At 48.5% G+C, this 14,758-nt stretch overlaps 1 protein-coding gene across 1 annotated transcript; it reads right to left on the bottom strand.

Moving 5' to 3' along the window:
* Positions 1-570: 570 nt before the first annotated feature.
* PSMB7 (proteasome 20S subunit beta 7) lies at positions 571-8,824 on the bottom strand. Its single transcript, XM_041484034.1, is given in 8 exon segments — positions 571-608; positions 944-961; positions 964-1,002; positions 7,171-7,286; positions 7,791-7,931; positions 8,223-8,320; positions 8,475-8,568; positions 8,683-8,824. Coding segments are annotated over 8 exon segments (591 nt in total). The 5' UTR covers positions 8,745-8,824; the 3' UTR covers positions 571-585.
* Positions 8,825-14,758: the final 5,934 nt, after the last annotated feature.

Here is a 14,758-nt window from a genome sequence, read left to right on the forward strand (position 1 = left end):
GAGACTCATTCTTACAGCAGCACGAGGGGACAGGGAAAAACAGAATCTTCCTCCCTCTCTCTCATGGCTCTATCAGCCATCTGGTGTGAGGATCCTTCCCAGAGACACTTGGGAGCCCATTAAACATATTCCAGTATTTCTGAGAACAATTGTAAATATACTTGAGGCCAACAGTCCAGCGTCTTCAGATGCTGCCCAAATCACAGCAATCCTGATCCCAGTGTGTGTCCCTAACTGTGCACACCTACAACTCTGCCTTAGGTACTGACAGGAGAGGGGCCAGGGATAGCTGGAAAACTGCTTTTTACTAATGCTGAAGCAATTAACTAACGGCAAACTCCTCAAAACAAGGTGGGGCAGCTGACTGCTTTTTAAAAAATCTGCTGGAATTGCCCACTGTGATGTGCCAGGAGATGTACCAAGGTACAAGAGATCACCTCACATTTCAAACTTCATTTATCAGCTTTGTAGAGAGGAACTGTGGATTTATGGGACCATCACCTGGGACCACAGTGCACTTCAAGGGGAGGAAATGACCCACAGCAGCTGCATTACAAAAATGAGGACTGAAAAATCTGAAGACTTTTAGTTGCATTCTCTTTTCAAGACTGAGAGAGAAGGACAGAGGAACAGAAAAACAAAAATATTGACTGCGCAAGGGCTGGTAAATTGCTGAAGTAAACTATAACCAGTAAGCTGAATGTTTTTAAAGTCTTCACCTACATTCAAACTGCATATCTTCCCACACATTAATACAGCTTCTTGCAAATTTATTTATTTTACCCATCCATTTTTACAGCTTTGCAGTAAGCTGACCATAGTACATTTTAAGTGCAGCAAAACAGAGCATACTTACCTTTTTTAGAGTTTCAAACCTCTTAAATTCTTATGCTGTGAGGATTGCTGAGAGAAGAAACACTGAGGTTTAAAACCCAGGACTTACCTCCATGTCGGGTTTGTATTTATCTTCAAACACTGCCATGGCCGCGAGCGATCCAGAACCTGTGGTGACAACACAGGACACCCCTTCAGCCAGTGCATGTAGGGATGACAAGCTTTTAGAGAAAAATACAGTACATCTCATCAGCACGCACCAAGCTGAAGCCCACCATAGCTTCCTGTGCACTGTACAGCGTCTACACTGAGCCAGAACCTGATTTAATCCTGGGGCACAGCTTGTGGGCACAGCCTCAGCACAGGCCCATCCTGACAGCCTTTCCTTCTTACCATCCTGAACATAAGGTACAGAAACGAGGTTAGAAACACAGAGTTAAGGGAATGCCACAGTTTGCAGTCCCTACTCCTCCATCCCTCCCCCTCCACTTCCATGCCTGCCCCTCTTAGAGGGGTGCTGGAATGAGGAGATGACTCCAGCCCTGGGGATGAGCAGCCCAGCAGAGGGAACAGGGCAGGGGGCTGTAGTTAAACAGTTAACTGTGCCCTGTAGTTAAACAGTTAATTGTGCCCCTGCTCTGTGCCATTATTTTTACGATCATGAACAATAACAGCTGAACAAAGTGCCAGACAGAGCCACGAGCTGAACGCTCCTCTCCAGAAAGGACGAAGTACAGGTGCAGTGATGGAACAGGAGCCATCTCTGCCCAAAGCACTGTGACTGCAGGGTTATAAATGTGCTTTTTGTGAATTAACACAAAAAGCAGGATGGTACTATCTGAAACTGTAAACTTGCTTTGTTCAGGAAGAGTGAGCCTTCAGGAAGATTTTCTTGTCTGTCGGTGGCCCTACCCATATTTCAGAGAGCACTACTTTTGGGGAGTGAATAAAGTTACCTGCAATTTTTTACTCCAATTAGAAGATTTTTTGGCATTTATTACTTTTTAACTTGTTTTGCATAGTGCTATCTGTTTAGCTGGGTCACAGAGAAAGCCATATTTCCTATTTAAAATGATTTGTGTACATCGCTTGACCACCTCAATGGTTTAGTGAAAGCAAAAGGCAGCGATTAAACAGTTTCAAATGAGGTGTCCTGCTGATTTTATCAAGTCTGCTGAATGTATAATGAAAAAGGAGAAGCTGACAGTGACACTGTTGAGAAAATACAGACTACCTTAGCTGAACCATTTAAGGAGGTCCAATTATAGATCAAATTTAAAGGGTTGAAACAGCAGATTTACAGACACAAATCAATGAACATGGTAATCCTGATGAATATGACAGATATTCCTGTTACAGAATATTGCTGTGGTTGAGGATCATTACCTTTACAGTACCAAATACATCACATCTAAAAGCAGTAGGACACTCTAAGCATGCACTTGTATTGCTGGCAATGACTATTCATTTACACTTTGGAGCAATACACAACTCCATTTTTTAAATGCTGAAACTGAGAATAAAAATTTTAAGCAACTAATAGCAAAACTGAACTGCTGATGCAAACAGCTGATACCACAGAACAAATCACAAATAAAAGGAATTTTACTGACCCTTCAAACAAGGTCAAAATAAAGCATGTGCCAAAACAAATAAAGGAACCTGAACAATGAAATAATAATTCTTCTGGAATTATATAGGAATATTTCTAATGAGAGGTGGAAAAAAATCCAGGCTATGGTCTCAAACCAAGCCCACATTCTTGCTATTCCCAAATGAAGGCTGACCATGAGCTGAGTGGGAAGCCTCAAAGCTGGAAAACAACCCTATTCTTGACAAAATTAGAGTACAAAGACTAGAAAAAGTGCAAAAAAGAAAGTATAAAATGTAGTATCTGACCAAAATTACTCTGTCAGCTATTTAGTTGGAGAAAAGCGATCTTAAAACTTCAAGTGACGAATAAAAAATTATCAATAACACAATTGCATACATGGCTCATGCTGAATTCCTCCAGCTCCTTTTAAAAAGAAGTTCCCAAAAGAACTATGGGCAGGAAATCAGTAACTTAAAGACAAAAAACAGAAAAAGGAAAAAGGCAGGGGGAATTTTATGTTACAGTACATGAAATCCTTTATACATAAAGAATTACACTTAATTATTTATCTCACTATGTTACCGAGACACAAATAAATGCCAAATCTACTATCAACCTTAAATAAATAAATCCAGACAGTTCTACAATGTAAATTTTCAAAGAGTTGTTTAAAGTCTTAACTTAATTAAACCTACATGTAGACATTTACATCTGAAAACCAAGATCCTAAGGAGGTTCTGGCAGAACAGGAAGCTGGAAAAGCTGAATAGACTCAGCTTCATTTTTCCTCTAGTGCTTAAAAATCCAAAACAAGCTTACATTTAAATTTCCCTTAGCAAAAGCCTCCCAGCACAGCTAAGCATTCTCTGAAAGAAAAGAATTCCCTGATCTTAAACAGCACAATGAAAATTCTTTACTCTTCCTAGCACCAGATGCAAGCCCTGTGTTTTCAGAAACATCAGTCCATGCACACGTGTGTCCTCCATCAGGACAAGGCGTGTTTGACAACAGCACCAGGAGCTGCTGTGGGAACCCCTCCTGGCACACAGGAATCCCCTGGAGCCCAGCAAAGCCCAGCTGCACTGGCCTGGACACGCAGCCACGGGCAGCACGGGCAGCTCCCCTGGAGAGAGCCCTGCCACCTCCCTGTGCCACCCCACTGTGCCCACCTCCCTGTACTATCCCACTGTGCCACCTCCCTGTCCCTGTCCCATCCCACTGTGCCACCTTCCCACTGTGCCACCTCCCTGGCCCTGGTTCCACCTCCCTGTGCCACCTCCCTTGGCCGTGTCCCACTGCACCCATCTCCCTGTCCCATCCCACTGTGCCACCTCCCTGTCCCTGTCCCACTGCACCCATCTCCCTCCCTGTCCATCTCGCCTTCCACCCAGCCCCACAATGCTCCAGCCACTGCAGCTGCCTCCTGAAAGCTGCATTGTGACAGCAGAGTGGGCAATAAAACTGGGAACTTAAGTAAACACTGCAAGCACGGTTTTCTTATTGCTGCTCCTATAAAAACACAGAAAACTTGGATATTAAGGGTCTATGGAGAACTTGTTTGTGTGTGGGGAAACAGCTGCTCTCTTGTCCGTGCACTCGGTGCCCACCAATAACTCATTTTTAACAAGCATGCTTTGCCTTTATGCAGAAACAAGCTTCACAATTCCCAAACATAAAGTCTGCAGAAGGATAAAATCCAAACACAGCAAAACACCATCCATTACCTTGGGATGGACTCCCCACCTCATACAAGGTAACTGATTTGAGTCACTACCCAGTTCACATTCAGCAGCAGTTCAACCTCAAATCCACTAAAACCTCCAGGAAAGCCATGTGATAATGTGTCATTAAATAATGTCTTTACCTGAGCTCAAAGCAGCACCACACCAGGTATTTATCTTAGCTAAGATTTCAAACTAAGCTCTGCAGATGTAGGACATTTTCTTTGCTGGACTTATTTTTTCCATATGTTTAAAGTTTATGTCTCTTCTGTATGTGAGCAATAAGACTAATTAATACAAAGGATAATTAGCAAAGCCATAATTTATTTGTACTGTATAGCATTCAGGAAAAAACCCTTTCAGGTCTTTAAAATCTGCTATCTGCTAAGAATGCTCACAGTTAACATCAAGTAAAAAATGCCGTCTCAATTCCAAAGAATTTACTTTGCATATATTTTCAGTGAGCTACTTCAGAACCAAATATTCAGGAAGCATTAATCTAATATCTACATACATAAAAATATTGACTGCAAACAAATTCTACAGAACTACGGAAGCTGAACTACTCAGAGACAAATGCTTCTCAGTATGAACCAGGTAAGTTATAAACAATAAGAGAATTTAATTCTTTAAGTAACACTGGCCATTTCCTGAATTTTCCTAACCAAGGTGTTAAATTTTCTGCATGCAACTGTAACAAACTGACTTTAAAAATACCATCTGGTCTTCACTTGAGCAGTTGTACCACTTCAGTATTGACTTAAAGTGAAGGATTATTGTTGATATATAGCAAAAAAAGTGCAGCTCACAATAATTTTCATTGTGAATTAAAACTGCAGGAGCTTTTCTAAAGCAGATGCACTGGATCTTTTCAGCAGAACCCTCGCTGAAGACAGGTTCTCCTTGCCGGGTACAGTCCATCTCCTCACCCAAGGACCTGTTTGCTGCCACACCAGAGGATGTGCTGAGCTTTGAGAGCAACATTTAGCACCTCCTCATCCATCACTGCCAAGGCTCCCTGACAGGGCATTTATTCACAGGCACTCATTGTTATTCAATTTGCTGCTCATCCCAGGTAAGGATCCCGTGATCTCGGCAGCCCCTCGGACTGGGATCATTTTTCAGCGTGGCTCCTGGCTGGGGGCTGGCTCCCAGCAGTGGGAGTTCTTGCTCTGCAGCACGACACTGCCACTGCAGTGAAGAGCTGATTTATGAATATGAAGCACCACTGGCACCAGGGGAGCAGCTCCAGCCACCAGAGACTCCCGAGCACTCCGCCTGCTTCCGAAAGCTCAACTGCACACTTCAAGTGCTTTAATTTTATGCATGCATTTCATTATAAGCCTTGGCCAGAAGCTCTCCTAGACAAGCCAAGCAATCAGACAATCTTGCATCGTTTGCTGAAATCCAATTTTGTCCTTTGTCAGCATAAACAGTTTAATTTGATGTTCTCACTCCTGAGTAAGCACTGTGTACCTTTTAAATCTCTCCTGCAAGGCAGGACACCACTGTCCATCCAGACAGACCAGCACACCAAAATAAAACTCAACTTCTCAACCACCCTTCCTATTTAATACTGAACTTCCAGAAGTTAACTGGCCAAACACACCTCCCTTAATTTAATAAACTGCCTTTTGAACTTCTGGGGTAAAATAGACTAATCTATTGTTTTTCAGGGTAAGTAAGGCTGAAATACATTTCCAACTGCTATCTTAAATCTGACTTTTCACAGTTTCTCTGCTGTCTCGATTCTATCTTTCATCTATATGCCTTAGCTAATTGTTCACTAAAGCAGATCCTGGTCACTGGAGGAAGTGCCAGCTCCCAGGGCTGGGAAGGTGAAGGACCCTGATGCTGAGAAGGGCTTTGTCTGGCAGCGTGGCCAAAAAGAATGTGTGGGCACCACACCTGGTACTGCCCAGAGCAAACCGAAGCTTAAGCTCATGGAACTTAACCGTCTGATATTCTGCTTCCCCCTCGTTTGAACCTAACTCTGCTACCATGCTAGTTTTGTGGAGGGAAAGAGGAGCTGCCAGGATTTTCCCGACAGGCCGCATTTTAAAGCTTTTAAAACGGAGGCAGGAAATCTAGCACGTGTGGAGAGCAGAGCGGCTCCCGCGGCCCGTTCGGGCCGGTTCCGCGGCTCCATTCGGGCCGGTTCCGCGGCTATCGCGGCCCCGTTCGGGCCGGTTCCGCAGCTCCATTCGGGCCGGTACCTCAGCCCGTTCGGGCCGGTTCCGCGGCCCCACAGAGCCCCCGCGATGACGTCACGCGCCCTAACGCCGTGCCCGGCCCGCCGGCGCCACCCAGCGGCCGCGCGCCGCCGCAGCGCCCGGCCCCGCTAATTGCGGGCGTTAATGAGCCCGGCCTGCCTGCACCGCCCCCCGCCCGGCACCGAGACACAGCAGCACAACACGAACCTCCGCCACCTCCCGAGCAGGTGTTTCAGCCAAAGATGCCAGCCAGAAACAGAAAATATTAATGAGAATCTATAAATGTGTGTTTTCCCACCACAAAGCAGCATAGAAGCTGCACCAGGCACAGGCTGACTGATGTACTCATCTGATACGCTTTGTTTTCAGATCAGTTCTCTGATACATTTATCTGAACTTTCCCTTACACTTCCACGGCTCTACCAAACATAAGCTTCCCTTTAAAATAACCAAAGTCTTCCAAAAAATACACAAGTTCCCCAAGCGAGATTTGTACGAGCCACGAGTCAGGACAACCTGCAAATCAAGTTTCTGAGGAATTTTTTTTTTTTTTTCTTTCAGCAAGATTTTGGGAATCCCACAATTCTTTAATGCTTTAAGGCCAGAGCAGTGTTCCCAGTACCAGTCTCCTGGCAGCTGAGTTTTCCCCCAGCCCACGTTTGTGAGCCAACAGAACAGCGTGCCTGCCCTACAAACGAGGCACACGTGTGTCTCTGCAGCGTGAGCCCCGGCACACACAGGATGTAAGCGAGCCCCTCGGTCAGTGTGTGAAGCACTCCCCCTGCCCGGCCCGCGGAGCGGCACTCACCCATGGTGACGTAGGGCAGCTTGTCGGTGGATCCGTGCGGGTGGATGCTGTACAGGTGGGGGCCCGTGACATCCACTCCCCCCAGCACCAGCGCGGCCCCGATGTAGCCCTGGTACCTGGGGGCAACGTTTGTCTGTCAGTCCGGAGCCCAGGGCTCAGCTGGGGCTGTGCAACACAACGCAGGGGCTGGGAACTGCTGCCTCCCGTGCTAAACAGGCTGCTTCCACCAGCCGGCAGCAATACAGTAAAAAATGAACTAAAGCACGGCTTGTTTCAGTGAGGCAGTGATTCTACTGCAAATCACTCCCAGTTTTATATAAGCTTGCACATGACTCTGTTACTGGTCCAGCCCTCTCACCACAGCAGTTTTCACGGGTGTGATTATGTATTAAACTAACACCCTTCTATTTTTGTTGTGTGGTCACTACATAATTCTGTAAAAAAACACAGCCTCCATTTCTCTTCTGTCTCAGTTAACAAGCCCATGAAGCAAAGAGCAATTATGAAATCTTTCCTGAAGGCTTGTTATGAAAGTCAAGCAGGCTGAGACAGAAGGCTCCTTAAGCATTATTTGGCGGCTTTACCAGCGCGGGTGACAAACAAGAAACCCCCGCAGTTACCTGAACAGCATCTGCTTGAGCATTCTGTTGGCAGTGACCACTCGTGGGAGCCGTCCCGTGGACAGGGAGTGCAGCTCCAGGTTGGAGGAGATCAGCTGAGTTGTCATCTCAGTGTCTGCAGCTGTGCCCGCACCGCAGCAGCTGAGGAAAAGGAGACACAAACCTCCATGCTTCAGGCAACCAGCAGGGATTTTCTCATCGTAAAACTGAGGGAATTAAGTTCTCGCACGGAGAGCGTGAAACAAGAGAGCCTGCTAAGTGTAAATGGAATACCACGAACCCCCAAGCCTTGCTAATAAAATATCACTTTAAAACAGAGCTTAATATTTGCTCTTAGTAAAGAACGCGGCTAAAACCCCCAGCACCAACATCATTACGCAACAACGTACACAACAAACAATTTACCACCCAACCAAGCACTGTAACACTCACTAGATATTCGGGGAAATGAAGTGGATCTTCGAGCAGTTCTTGTCAGCAACAACCATCCCCTCCGTGGCTCTCGTATCCGCTCCGAGGACGACGCCATCCTGCAGGGAGGGAGGGTCATTCCCACAGCCGCGAGCTGCTCGGGGACGCTCGGGGCAGCCCGGGGGTCGCGGTGGGGCCGGGCCCACCGGGGTGACTCAGCAGCGCGGAGCCTCCGCCGCGGGCCCGGCCCGGCCCCGCCGCCGCCCGCCTCACCTTGAAGATGACACCGGCGATGGTGGTGCCGGTCTTGCGCGGCGCGGGCACCCGCAGCCCCTTCTGCACCAGCTCGGCCTCCAGGAGCGAGTTCCTGCAGCACAGCGGGACAGTGGGGCCGGGCGGCACGGTGCCCCCGCCGCCCGGCCCGGCGGCCCCCGCGCTCCCCCCTGCCCCGCTCCCGTTCCCGTTCCTCTCCCGGCCTCACCGAGCGCAGTTGTCGAAGCTGAAGCCGCCGGCGGGCGCGCACAGCACGGACACGGCCGCCATGTTCCGCCGGGCACGGGGGGGCCGCGAGCGCTTCCGGGGCAGCGAAATGGCGGCGGGGCCGCGCTGAGGGAGGGGCGGGGCCGCGCTGAGGGAGTTGGGCTCCGCCCGTACAAACTGCGTGAAACGGACCCGAAACCGACCCGAAACCAACCCAAAACCGACCCAAAACCAACCCTAAACCGATCCCAAACCGACCCCAAACCGACCCCAAAACGACGTGCTGGGAATGGAATGGTTCTGTGTCAAAAAAAAAAAACAAACCAAAAAAAAAAAAATTTTCAAAGTTGCAGGAGTTCTGCTGTATGTCACTAAAATTATTTTAATGCTTTGTGAGTAAACTACATCCAGCCTCCAGTTTAACTTCTCCTCCAATGTCCCGAACCGTTAAAGGAATGCTCAAATGTATCCACAGAGAACAGAACCTCTGGAACATCTGCAGAAAGGATGTGCTTTAAAGCAAGGCAGAGGAGTGAGATTTTTCCCAAGTTCACACATAGCTGCTTCCTAGATGTTAAGTGCCTGCAATTAAAAACCTTATTGATTAAAAAAATAAAGTGCCATTTGTTCCAAACATTAAATATTAATTACTTGACACCCTTTCTCTGGCAGGAAAATGGACCCGGGGTCCTCTGTGTCCAAGCAGATCTGCATGTCTGCTCTGTCCCTCCTAATTACTGAAAAATTATTTTTCTCCAGATGAACAACAAATATGGGGTGGGTGGGCAAAGCTACTGGGCAATGGCTACTTTTTCCTCCAATGCTCAAAAACACTTGCCAGTGGGAGAGAACAAAAACAGAGAAGAAATCCAAACCCCAGCCTCTCTCTTGCTTGTGCCAGTCTTGCAGGAAAAAGCCACCAGAGCAGGCAAGACCGTCCCTAAAGTGAAGACACAGGGAGCTGTGCTCTGCACGCTCCTCTCCCCTTCTGTCAGCCCTTGGGGAACTGAAATCCCATGTTCTTGTGCACCAGCAGAGCTGGGAAACTCTGAGAGACAGAATATCCTGCTGCCAGATGCTCTTTTTTCATTCTAACACCGTTGTTTTTCTCTTCACTTGATAAAGTTAAAATAAACAGTCTCTGGGGTGAATTACAGGCATCAAAATTGGATTGGCATGTAAACTGAGGAGCAGTTGGTGGTGGGGAGTCTGGGGAGAAGGAAGCAGCAGGTTTTAGCTAGAGGGGACAACAGCTTTATTTCCCTTTTGGTCCTTGACAACCAAGCAGATGTCCTACAATTATTGTTTTACCTTCCAGAAACACAGTGCCTTCCCCCTCCCAGGTGCCCACAGATGTGCAGGTGCCTCTCCTCCCTGCCCAGAGCCCCCCATGTGCACCCCCAGCTCCATCTATGGCTGGGAAATGCCTGGGATCGGACTCAGGCTGATCCTTGTCTGTCCCTCAGCTTTCCTGGGATACCTGTTCCCAGTCCTGTTGGTGTGGATACAGCTGATGGGCTGGAGAATAAAATCTTTGACCGTCTGACGTGGGCTTTTCCACAGCTGTGGTGGTTGTGTACAAAGTGTTGTGCAGAGCAGTGCCTTGGCAGTGCAGCAGCTCTGGCTGCAGACACGGGTGTCCTCGAGAGCCCTGGCAGCACAGGGGGGTGGCAGGAGGTGTCCCCGGGCACCCCCTCTGTCCCTGGGCACCCACTGAGCAGGGCTGGAGGGTGGTGCTGCTCTGACGAGCTGGGGAAGTCAAAAAGTCCAAAAAAAAAAAAAAAACCACTGGGGAGGAAAGTGTTAAATTCAAGTTAAATTCATTTTTAATGCTCTGGTCCCATCTACAAAGAAGTGCTTGTTATACATCTGGGAACACCTCAGAGGGCTGCACACCTCAGAGCTCTCTTAGCTTGCTGTGATGAGCTGCACTCCAGCCTGAAAAACGCAAACTTCTCTCTTTGTATTTTTTAAAAGCAGTCCTGAAATCTGTTCCTAGCCTTAGCAAAGCTGCAGTCCAGGTTTATCATCCTACAAGACATCTGACAGGGAAGTTAAATAGCACTCCAGACAGGTTTTTTAAACTTGGGATGGGAGGAATGTTTGGTGCTGTCTCAGCAGGTGGGCACAGGAGCTGGGCTCTGTCTTCCCTGCGTGTGTCAGGCACAAACTCCAGGAATTTCGGTGTCTGCGCTGACACCTGCCTGCTCTCCCACTTCTGTGCTCAGTGCTTCCTCGAAGTGTGAATGACAAATGACATCTTGAATTCTTGGACCTTCTCAAGAGGCACTGTGTGGCTTGGAAGGTCTGACAGAATCTTCAGCGTGGTTTTCCCCTGCGGAGCTGGCGCCTGCTCTTGCAGTGTGAGAGGCAAACGTGCTGCTGCAGGGCAGCTAGAGGAATCACCAGGCAACTTTTTTCTCTCTAGAATGAAGGAGTTAGAAAAAGCCAAGCCTTACAGGGTGAGGCTGGTCTCTGCACCACCCAGCCAGCCCTGCCCAGGACAGGTTTTCCTTAGGGCTGGTCGGAGGCAATGCAAGCTGGCCAGGAGGGAAAGCCCTGGTGCTGCTCCTGGCCCCTCAGCAGGGCTGTGTCTGGTGCCTATTCCAGCACACTCCTCCTTGCTGTGTGGTGCTCCTGACTCCCAAACCAGCCAGCAGCTCCTCTAATGTCCCAGGGTGAACTTGTGTCAGGAGTGGAGCCAGGCAGGGAGATAAAGGCTGAGCTGGAGAATAAATGCACCATGTGTCTCTGCTGTTCCAAACCACTCCAATCTCAAACATCTCGCCTCAACAACGATCTGTTAACGAGCTGCAAGCCAAGAATCTGTCAGAAGAATTTAAATACAATTCTGACAGGATCAGAACTAGATAGACTCAAACTTTACCAACCTGTGGCTAAACCAAAGCTAATGGAGAAAGTGTTTGCCCAGGCAGGACAGAAGGTGAGCTTACTGGGATCTTCTTCATTGCAACTGAAACTCCCAAAAATAGATTTATTTGACATATTTAAATCCATCAGAGGAAATAGAGTGTTGATTTGAGTCCAAGAGGGTGCCTCCATTACTTTGAAACTGAAAGAGGTTGAAGCAGGAGCAGAGAAGTGGAGCAGCAAGGGGATGGTGTGAGATGTGAGGGAAGTTCCACAGAGCTCCTGAAAGAGCCATTTCTGAATGGGAACAGCCCCTGGCAGAGGTGTAGGTGTGAGAACAGGCTGTCTCCCTCCATGGGACAGCACGGCAGCAAACGGGGCGTGAGGGGGGATTCCCAGCCCAGGCTGGGAATGTGCCCTTGGGTTATCTGAGCTCCAAAACTCTGGGGACCCCGGAGCTCAGCTGGGCACCGTGGCCTTGGGCTTTCTCAGCACCTGTGCTCCTGCAAACTGATGTGGAACTGCTCCTGCCAGTTGTTTGTAGACCCTCCAGTCTTGTGACTGACGTGATTAAAGCCAGTAAGGAGATGGTTTCTCTCTGCCAGGCTCCTGCAGAGAAGCCTGGGCCATCTGCTGAATGGTCTGTTGTGTTTCTGGCCGCTGCAGCTCTGCTGTTGTGCAACAGCCACGTATGGAAAGCTTTAGCCTTTCATGTGAAAAACGGGAAAGACAGATGCAATCTGGGTCTGATATTGTCCTTGTATTTCCTCTCATCTCTCAGGAGCTCTCTCGTTGCTGCCTTCCCTCACTCTGAGCACCAGAGCTCCTCTTTTCACTTGATCAAGCAGGCACAGCCACTGTCCCCAGGTCCAGATCCCTGCTGAGGGTGTTCCTCAGCAGCTCCAGAGGATATGAACCATCTCCCCGTGATGGTTGTGACCTCAGCCTGTGCACATTGGCACCTCGCAGAAATGACTGTTGGCAGAGTTGTTCCTAGCTGTCATTCCAGGTTCAAGTAAATGCACAGTGGGTGTCTGGTTAAGCCAGCAAAACCCCTTCACTAGAAAAGTATGGAAAAAAGGTATCAGAAAGATTTAGTGTTTCAAAAAGGATCAGAACCAAATGCCCTTTCTTGCTGGTAGGAGGATGGGAGACTTAGGAGTAGTTAGCTTGACAAAAAAAAAAAAAAAACAAAAAAACAAAACCCCCCCAAAAAAAAAAAAAAAAAAACACCAAAAAGATGAGTAATACAGTCAGCTCCTGGTTTTTTTTTTTTTTTCTATTAAGTTTCTGGGCTACACAGATTTGTGAATGATGGCACTAAATAAGCAGCCATGCCCAAGCTCCCTGAAAGGCTCTGTAATATCAGCAGCTGATGTCCCACTGCGCAGGGACACAATTGGGTCTGTTCCTCCAGACAATACACCTGCCACAGGAAACAGAAAGCTGGCAATTAACGGGGAGGCTCTGTGTTGGGCTTTCATCCCAGACAATGAGAAGGGCCTGGAAGAGTGAGATTAAGGCTGGCATGTCCACATGAGATTGCTGAAACAAACCTCGCTGAGACTTGGGGGCGTTTAAGAAGCAAAAACAAGAAAAGAAAACCCTGGTTAAATCTAACTCTGCAAACAAGTTAGAAAGGAAAATAGCCCTGGAACAGGATTCTTTGTATTAGAAATGTGAGTCTGGAGGTGTAGAGGAAACTTTCTTCTCAGCTGAGATGTCTTGTAGCTGTCAGTGTATCACAGGAAATTAAAGCAAGTGAGGCTCTGCACTCAAGGGCTGCGGAGTTCTGGGAGCTCTGCATTGCTCAGCCAGGACCAGGACGAAGCAGCAGCCTCCACAGACAAGATTTTTTACCTAACTAATGCAAGTTCCATGCCTGGGGACTCCATAGCTTGCACTCTGGGTGTTTAAAGGTCTCCCAAATGACTGGCCCTACAAAGGCCCTGGGAGCAGTGCAGCAGCAGTGCAGTGACACAAGTGCCAGTGGCTGCTTGTCCTGAGCCTGGAGGGGAGCAGCTGTTAGAAAGGAACTCATTTGGTCTGCAGGTCTCAAACATTTTTTTTTTCTCCTGGTGAAGGTGCTCTTCCAACACACAGAAAAGCTGGAGGAAAATTAGGAAAATCTTTTCCTTGGTATCAGCTCCATCCCCCCAGGATGTAACTTAGGACTGCAGAGAGCTGTAGATTTTCTGTGCCAGGAGATGGTTGGTACAGGCAGGCTCTTGAGACCTCCCTGGGCCACTCTGTCCCCTTGGAGAGGTTTTGCTCTGCCTGTGACCTTGTGCCCTCTCCCCTCAGCTTCCTAGGGACATATCCATCACCTACCAGGCTCTTGATGGGAATCCTGTAGCATCAGGAAGTTTGGGCAACCCTGATGTGACAGACTTGAAAGGAGAAGGGGAGAGGAAACTAAGAGAAATCGACAAATAATGGCATTGCAAAAGCTGCAGGTGTCTGGCTATAAAATCACATCAGGGCAGACCTCCAGCGTGCAGGGTGAGGAATAAACTTGTTTGCATACCTGAAGAATAGCTTGGGCACGTGTCCTGCCTGTCCCTGCCCTGCTGAGCTGTGGATGGGAGATGGCACCTGCCAGCCCAAGCCCAAAGTGCACTTGATGGCTGCTGCAGGGCCAGGCTGTGCAGGCACAGAGCTGTTTGCTAGGCAAGGGCAGTGTGGGGTCAGGTGCTGGCCCTGTGCCTTTGTCCACAGGGGCTGGGACACTTGTCTGGGTTTGTCCAGGCACTGCTGCTTCTGCCAGCCTGATCCGTGTGAGGGTGGGTGTGTGAAGAGCTTGCTGGGGTGGCAGAGATGGGATGTGCTGCCCTGAGGGCTCCCTGGGAGCCCCTGGAGCTGTGCCATGACCTGAGCACTGCAGGGCAGGGCTAATTGCCTCCTGAGTGCTGATGGATCTTCTTTTGGGAGAGCTGGCATGGAGAACCCGCAGCAGCACAAGCCAGCAGCAGCCTGTGAGACACTCAGATGTGTGAAAGGGTACAATAACTGTGGTATGGCAGTGGTGTGACACACTTACACAGCCCCAGTGCTGGGGAGGGGGGTAAATCTGTACCTCTTCTACTGGTGCCTCCTGAGTCAGCCCTTGAGAAACCCTGCCTTGAGTCAAAACTGATTCTGATGAAAGTTTGGGTGACTCTAAAGTTGAGTTGGGTTAGAGAGTGTCAGTTCTGAGCAGTAAACAG

Source organism: Pyrgilauda ruficollis, unplaced genomic scaffold (assembly GCF_017590135.1).
Source record: "Pyrgilauda ruficollis isolate IOZ18807 unplaced genomic scaffold, ASM1759013v1 scaffold62, whole genome shotgun sequence".
Classification (NCBI taxonomy): Eukaryota; Metazoa; Chordata; class Aves; order Passeriformes; family Passeridae; genus Pyrgilauda; species Pyrgilauda ruficollis.